Consider the following 7,730-nt stretch of genomic DNA (forward strand, 5'->3'; position numbering starts at 1 on the left):
GAAAGGAACTGATGAAAATTATGAATGTTAGATAGGAGGCTCTGGAAATGAACACCGAAAATGTATATTATTGAATTTCTTAATCAGACGAGAACACTTTACAAAATCCAAAAACTTCGTGTGGGGTAAAAGAACCAAAGAAAAAGAAGAAAATTTGTGTTTTCACTACCGATAAATTACAGTATTCTTCTGACCACAAAGAAAATAAGAGCATCTCCATTTACAAGATATCGCTTCATGTATATGTGCAAGAGAATCATCGAATCTGAGTTCGTCCTAGTGACCAAAGACCTGTATCCTTCACTGATGTCTGAAATAACAAACGAAAAGAAAAGGATCAGAAAAGAAGTCGTAACAGATTTGGGAGGGAAGATTGGATCATGATATTCATGCATACATGTGTCTTCACAGATGGGAAGACGTTCCAGAATCTTAGAGTCTCATCCCCGGCACCCGTGACTATTGTCTGCAGTAAAAGCAATTTTATTTGGGTTAGAACAGAAATTTAGGCTTAAACAAACAAGAACTTGTGCGTATACAGGGTGGCGTATACGGGGTGGCAAAAATGGTGCAATACCTGACCATCTGGTGACATTGCAAGGTACAGAACTCGCATGCTATGGCCGGTTAAAGTGGCAACCTATACAAGAGGACATTCCGGAAGGAATTAGATAGAAAGCTTGCAACCAGAAAAGGTTTTTTCTGCATTTTCTTATGCTTCAAGTCGATTTGAACATTTACAAAGTTTAAAATGAAAAGGCCAACCTTTCCCATGGATGGATACTTCCAAACCATAATTTGATTCTGGGAGTACCCATGAGTGCTGACTATCTCATTCACATTCTTACTCCATGTAAGATTGCAGACCTGTAAGTTTAAGTCGACTCGAGTGAGTTGAGGGTATTCTCTTTGCTTGTAGGAATAACAGAACTGAAATGTACCTGGCTTCCTGTGTCGATGCTGTTCAATTGGTGGCCGTTTGTAGTGTTCCAGAACCGAATACTTCTGTCAGCAGTTCCGCCTCCAGATGCGAGAAGGCCACTCTGGTGGGGTGACCATGCAATGGCCTTGACAGCAGCTGTGTGCTCTGTCAGCCTCAAAGCCGGTTGCTGAGAATGCTGGTTCCAGACCAAGAGCTGGTCACCAACAAGCCACTAAGTTAGCCATTGACTGAAACATAGAAGAGAGCAAGAGAAGAGAACACGAACGGGAAAAAAATAAAAAATAAACAGCTTAGTAATGGCTACCTGATTATCATTGCCACCGGATGCAAGTTCCCTGTCGTCATTGGACCATTTCAGCCCACATACCTGAAGAATTGAAATTTGAAGAAAAGTTCATTTTGTTTGCGTTTTCCCAAGAACCTCATTTAATCACAAAATCTTTTGAAGTCTTCATACCTCAGACTTGTGGCCAACAAGCTTGCTGATGTAATTGTCTGGGACTCGAAGATCATGTTGAAGTATGTTCCGGTCTCGGCTTCCTGAAGCTAATATGCGCGAGTTCCACGCCAAAACTCCAGTCCTTGTTTGATGCCCGCCCATCGTTCGAACCCTCTTGCACTGCGTCCCATCCCAAACCTAGAACAAAACATCACAATTAATGGCCATCTGTCTATCAAGTGTAAATCAGAGGACTATCGATTCAAACAAATAGCTACCTGAACTCGACCAAGACTTGTGCCAATTGACAAGTATGACCCCTCCCGTGTCCATTGGACAGAGCACACGCCGTCATTAGGCCCCAAGTCACAGAGTTTTGTCACCTGAGGAAAAACAATGCATCACAAACTACTACAAACTGAAGAAAGTGGCAGAGACAGCTTTTGGATTAGACTTCGAAACCACAGAATCACAAAGTTGGAAATCTATGTTTAAACTCACCTTGCTGTTTGATGCACTCCAAAGATAAACACTGGTCCCCAGTCCAACTGCAAGGACATTTTGGGAAGACCAGTCCACAAGGTTCAAGTAAAAGTCATCTTGTAGTGATGGAGCATCCAGAACCTGCAACCCATCAAGCCTTTTAAGATCAACCATTTTAATTTTCCCCTATAATTCCCTTCTTAGCCATACCAACAAAATATCAAGCTATTACTTACACGATATCAACATCATAATATCGACATAATATCATATTATCAATGCTAGTATGATGATATACCAACTTATCAAAAAAAAAAATTATGACATGTATCGAGTAATCCTGCAAACTAGCATAGGAAATGCAGCTTTTCAAATCAACCATTCTCGTAATCTAAGACCACCTCCAATGGTGGGCTAAAAGCCAAATTACCCCCCCCCCCAAAACCTCTCTAACCCAAGGGGAAAATTTGGGCTAAATGCTAAATGCTAAACCAAGGCCAAATTCCCCCCAAAATTTAGCCCAGAAATCGAAGTGGACTCCACCCAATATTTATCAGAATTTAAATTTTTTTAGATTAAAATGTTCATAGAATTAATTTACGGCAGTCTGCATATTTATTTATTTTTTTAAATTTAATTTAACCAAAAAAAAAAGCCTAAGTTCATTATTTAATAATCCCAGGCTAAAATATTTTAGGTTAGAACGGTTTGAACAGAAAAATTGTTTATAGGCTAAAAACTAAATTTTCCGGGCTAAAATATTTGGCTTTTAGCCCAACTATTGAAGATGGTCTAATCCATCAGATCAACTTGCTACTGCATTACAATTAAGCTAATTAAGCTAAATTGAGCTGAATTAAGCTATATTTAGCTAAATTAAACTATTTTAATCACTTTTTTCTTAGCAAGGTTCTGTCTTTCGTATTCCTAAGCCGCCAAAATTTTCAAAATTAACATTAAAAATTAAAGATCTAAAGAGGGAAGAACAGGTTACAGGGGATAATTAATTACCTTATGGGGTGTCTTGGGGACCTTGCGAGGAGGCTTGGGAGGCGTCGTCTCACTGGAAAACCCACTGTCATTTCTCAGAAGGGAAGGCGAATACGGCGAGTTGGGTCCAGAGTTCTCCGTCTTGAACCGCAACATGTTCTTGCTGGGACTCATTGGGGACGCCGCACCACCTGCAGGAGAAAAAGACCCGAAATCAGACCCGAAAAGCTCCGATTTCAACAATCTGGCATACGCCTCGTTGCCGCCTTCTTTCACCGGCGAGGCCTTCTCGTTGAGCCCGAACGTGTGAAGCCGCGAAGAGGATCTGCAGGGGATGAATCTGTCGCTGCAAGTCGAGGACTTGGACGGCGAGGACAGGTTCGAAATCGCCCGACAAGAACCGGGCGATGCTGAGAGACTGGAAACCGCCCGAAAGGAAACCGGCACGGAATCGAGGCGGAGCAGTGTCTCGGACATCCCGGTGGGGAGGTTGAGCCCGGATTTCCTCGCTTGAGGTGACTCCATTGCCGGGTTTTCTCGGATACGGTTCTTGGTTGCTTGGAGGAGGAGGTGCTGGGTTGCTGGGTCTGAAGAATGTGACGATATCATATAGGTATAATTAATGGGGTTTTTGAAAGAAGAAAGAGGAGGCCAAAGGACCAGCAATGGATGGAAAGTCCGGCCTCTCTCTCTCTAGAGTTTCTCTCTCTTGGTTCAGTGTGGAGGAAGACTTGTAACGGTCGAATAACAGTGGGGTTTATAGGAGCGGTGCTGGGGTTTTTTCTTTTAATTTAATTTTTTTAAATTTCTGTAAATAAAAATGTAAGACGCGCAATGTGCATGTATAGAATGCTACAACGGTCATTTTTTTTGCTTTGCTCGAGCTCGTCTAAAGCTGGCAGTTTGGTGTAGTTACAAAAGTAGGCCGTTGCTTTGAAGTCAATTGTTTATTGTTTGGCATTTAAATCTATTGTGATTCAATGCATCGGAATTTTTTATCGTTAGATTATTATTCATTAAATTCATAACTGTATATCCCATATGTGTCGTATACTAAAATGTAGTAGAATTTTTGGCAACAAAGAGCTACCATTGTGCTTTTTACCATATATTCTTTCTATTTTTTATGGAGGGATTGAGTAATTATGGACTAGTAGTGATACTAATCCACGTGTTATGATATGACTAACAGAAAATATATATCTCAGGGAATAGTATATTAAGTACAATGTGTTATACTATTAAATATTTATGTATTTGTAACGCAACATTATTGTGTCATTCCTTAACTAAAAAGTTCTTTTAGGGTTTGGGTTTGGTTTGGATGAGTACAATTGTCGCCCGAGTACCGCATATTAGAAAAACTCTCACACCAAGAGAGATATGCATGGAGTTTTAAAAGTGTGAGAGATAGAACATTAGCATTCCAAGGGCCATAAAACACAAAATTGTAACAAATGGAGACGCTCGAGAGGAATGAGGCTATTTCATCAACGATATTAACATGTTGTATGCATCTAGGTTTAACAACATCAATAATGCCATACAATATCAGCGTGTTATGGAAGAAGCTGAGTTTAGTGCCATTCAATGGACATACAGTAAGAAGGGTGACCAAAACAAAACAACCACAATGTATAATACCGAAACTGGTATCTCCGGACACAGTCTTCACCCTACTCATAATACTCTTCCTTGCTGAAAGTTTGTGTCGGGAAATGGGACTCAGCAGCGTAAGTGGAAGCCCCGCGCCATGCATCTAATATCGGATCCAATGCCTTGGCTATCCTTATGGGAGAACCACACGGCAGCTTCATCCGGATTCCAGCCTCCAAGCCCTCGCTCATGCCAGGAAAAAGACTACTCCCAACAGTCATAAATATTGAACTGGTTAGCCTCTCCTCCAGCTCTTGGACCTTAGTCGGCAGCCTCCTCAGTGACACCCCAGTCATCTCATCTAAGCCTGCCTGGTTGATCCCAATCCAGTTGGGATGAAATAAGATCTCTGGGCATCTGAACCTTTCAATGCCGAAAACAATTTCAAAATCTTCCTGGGTGAGAGGACAAAACCGTGGTGCTTCAACAGATTGAGGGTTTGCATTATCTGGTTTGGGAACAAATGTTGGGTCTACTTCCTGTCAAAGCAATGATCCAAGATAAATAATCATGAATCGAACAACAATGGAAATCACAGGCAACACATAAGTGAACCAGAATAAACTGACCTTGAGCCTCGAAGATAGATGTGCTAGCTCTGCTTCATCCACATCTGATCCCCCGTCATCATCATTGTTATCTTTGCTCATGAGTTTGTACAGTTGCCAATCTTCATCTTTGGCACCGAAAGTATCCTCACCCTTGCCGTGATCAAAAGCTGCTGTTGTCAAAAGGCGCAACCTTTCCCTTTCTGCAGCATTTAATCTCTCCCCACGGCCAACATTTCCAGAAAAATTATTCCCATTTGTATGAGCCCCGCCATTTGTCTTAAGTCGTTTTTTCTGTTCAACTTTCTCAGAAAGATCTTTATATTTAGCATGCAACTGCTCCGGATAAAGTTCTGGGTTTTCTCCACAATAAAGAGAAAAGGAGAATACAAAACTAATTGATGAGGAGAAAGTACACATTACAAAATCCCTAAAATAATCAAGAGGAATCTAGCATGCTAAGCAGTGAACCACACAAAATCTTAATTTTGGAAAACATGAATTAACCCTTCTCTCCTTAAAGTGTGACCACAACAAATCGATTTTTATTTTCTGGTTCAGAAATTAAAAAAATCATGTGTCACATACAATTGTTTTTGCTCATCTTGTTGATTTTTCTTTTCCCGCGCTAGTTCTTCTTCATGACCTTTCTGTTTAGCTCGCTACCGGCCTTCGGATGTGGTTTTTAGGAACAGCCGTCTCTTTTTCTCCTTCAGCTGTCAAGAGAACAATACCAAACGACTACATTAATGACGAGAGGAAACCTAAAAGTATGAAATAAGGAAAAGCTCTGACGCCCTCTGGTTGACGCTGTCTTCAAATGTTGGGTTTACGGAGAGGACTTCAGGTTTTTTGAGTCGTAAATAAGTTTCAGAGCAATGAATTGTGTGCAGACTATGCATACATCTTGAAAGTGCAATAGACAATGACTTCAAAATGGTGGGGAATGTGAAAGAGAGTTGACATATACCTGCTCAGGTGAGCATGTTGTCAGGTACATTTAAAAGAGGAAACCTTTCGCTTCCTACAGGTTCTGTCTTCTCCTAAAGCCAGGACAGATAACAAGACCATGTTTGTCACAAACCCCATGCCGCTGATTATACTTGTAGCTGAATGCAGCATCAACATCATATGCTGTAAGTATGGAAATGAAGAAAAATTAAATAACTGAACAAAAATAGACATAATAGAGGGAGCAAAAACTACACAGGACCAAAGGCTCAGTGTGGAAGCATGTCTGAAGAGATAAAATTTTAAGTTACCGTTGATACCTATAGATGGAACTCCACATGTCTCAAACAAAAGTTCAGCCATTTTACTGCAAGAGTGAACTGGGTTGCCCACGCATTCAGTAATCAGGATCGGATGATCAATCTGTTCTGCCCTCAAATGAACACAAACTTAAGGAAAAGGTCTTATGAATTGAATATACAAACTGATCTGAAACCTTGCATAAAAAAAAAAAAAAAAAAATCATTAAATTTAAATACGCTTGTAACAATCTAGAAAAACAAGAACACACTATTGCATATCATTCATGCAAGCTGATATTGGCAATCCATCATTAAAAAGAACTGGCTTCAAGATAGACAAAATCATGGTAGAAAAGAAATCTGCTTTTAACAAAGAGAACCTTCATAATCAAAATCTAGAGCTTCAGCAAGTATAATAAAACGAAGAAACGAATGGTCCATTTTGCGTGAGGCTACCAATATAGAATACAATCAACAGTAAACTGAACTTACATATTCCATAATTTCAAACCGGAAAACAACATTGTTGTCAAAAGCTGAGCGAGGTCCTGACCGCGTGCAATCAAAGTATTTCAACAATGCAGGATCATGGTCCCCAACAATGGCCACAGTTTCCCCGGAATACAGTTTTTTTAATTTTTTGATATATTTTTTTTAAAGTTACTACCTTCGATAATAATACAAAATTGTGCACGAATCTTGCAAATTAAGCTCCCAAAAATACATAACAGTGAGAAAATCAACCGTACCAGTGGCTTTGTGTCGAGGTCTCTGAACAATGTTGCGGAAAATAACACGAGGCTCGGTCTCTCCTGCCCACCTGAAAATTGCTCCCAAATAAAAACGAAGAAATGAAAAAAAATAGCCACAAATTTATGCACACAGAAGTTGAAATTAGGGTTCTTGCGAGGCTATACCCGATGCGGAAATAGGAGGCGCCATTGTCGATGACGATGGGAGTGGAGGAGGGGAAGCGTCTGTAATCGGACTACCGTTGAATTTTGGGGATAAACGGCATTTCGAATGGAGGAAGCCGAGGCCATGCCTGCGTTTTGTGCCGTAGCTTTCTCTGCTTCTTCTGTTGCAGTTCGAGTGTTCAACCATGGTACAGAAGAAGCAGACATGCACAGTACCAGAATTGAACCGGGTCGGGTTTCAAAGCTCACTGAAGTTTCGCTCTAACAGGTTTTGCCGCCAACATATTGAAGCCCACTCGGAAGTTCCTCCCGCTTTTCTACTCTGCTGGGCCCCCAAAAGACTGGGCTAAATTGGGCTCAGACAAAGCCCATATTATTGTTTTGCGTCCCTCTGGGGAATTTAGTTGCATGGAATTTTACTCGAGCATCATAAGGCTATATGCCATTTTTAGGAATTTTAGTGATTTGTTTCTCTTTAATACGAGCTGTTGTAACAAATTT

The 7,730-nt window shown here is 40.6% G+C and overlaps 2 protein-coding genes across 9 annotated transcripts; both read right to left on the reverse strand.

Annotated features, from left to right (window-relative positions):
* Positions 1–48: 48 nt before the first annotated feature.
* LOC137734761 (B-type cell cycle switch protein ccs52B) lies at positions 49–3,667 on the reverse strand. Its single transcript, XM_068474043.2, has 10 exons — positions 2,877–3,667; positions 1,884–2,006; positions 1,661–1,765; positions 1,401–1,580; positions 1,248–1,310; positions 942–1,136; positions 766–867; positions 578–640; positions 398–466; positions 49–310 (listed from the first exon to the last, which is right to left on the reverse strand). The coding sequence occupies exons 1-10, from the start codon at positions 3,462–3,464 to the stop codon at positions 257–259; spliced, it is 1,542 nt and encodes a 513-aa protein (XP_068330144.1). The 5' UTR covers positions 3,465–3,667; the 3' UTR covers positions 49–256.
* A 655-nt stretch (positions 3,668–4,322) lies between these two features.
* Positions 4,323–7,467, reverse strand: LOC137735351 (actin-related protein 5). Of its 8 annotated transcripts, none has more exons than XR_015964086.1 (7): positions 7,282–7,467; positions 7,230–7,243; positions 7,062–7,132; positions 6,322–6,438; positions 6,030–6,193; positions 5,081–5,775; positions 4,323–4,990 (listed from the first exon to the last, which is right to left on the reverse strand). XR_015964086.1 is itself a non-coding variant. In XM_088696657.1 (7 exons), the coding sequence occupies exons 5-7, from the start codon at positions 5,661–5,663 to the stop codon at positions 4,532–4,534; spliced, it is 756 nt and encodes a 251-aa protein (XP_088552783.1). In that variant the 5' UTR covers positions 5,664–5,775; positions 6,030–6,193; positions 6,331–6,433; positions 7,062–7,132; positions 7,230–7,397; the 3' UTR covers positions 4,323–4,531. The 8 variants fall into 8 exon arrangements, 6 of the variants coding, with proteins under 6 accessions (XP_088552783.1, XP_088552784.1, XP_088552781.1 ...); XR_015964087.1 differs by having other exon boundaries at positions 6,331–6,438; positions 7,282–7,463; XM_088696657.1 differs by having other exon boundaries at positions 5,081–5,361; positions 5,648–5,775; positions 6,331–6,433; positions 7,230–7,397.
* Between the last annotated feature and the right edge of the window lie 263 nt (positions 7,468–7,730).

The sequence above is a fragment of the Pyrus communis genome, chromosome 7 (assembly GCF_041283825.1).
Source record: "Pyrus communis isolate YQ-2024b chromosome 7, ASM4128382v1, whole genome shotgun sequence".
Classification (NCBI taxonomy): Eukaryota; Viridiplantae; Streptophyta; class Magnoliopsida; order Rosales; family Rosaceae; genus Pyrus; species Pyrus communis.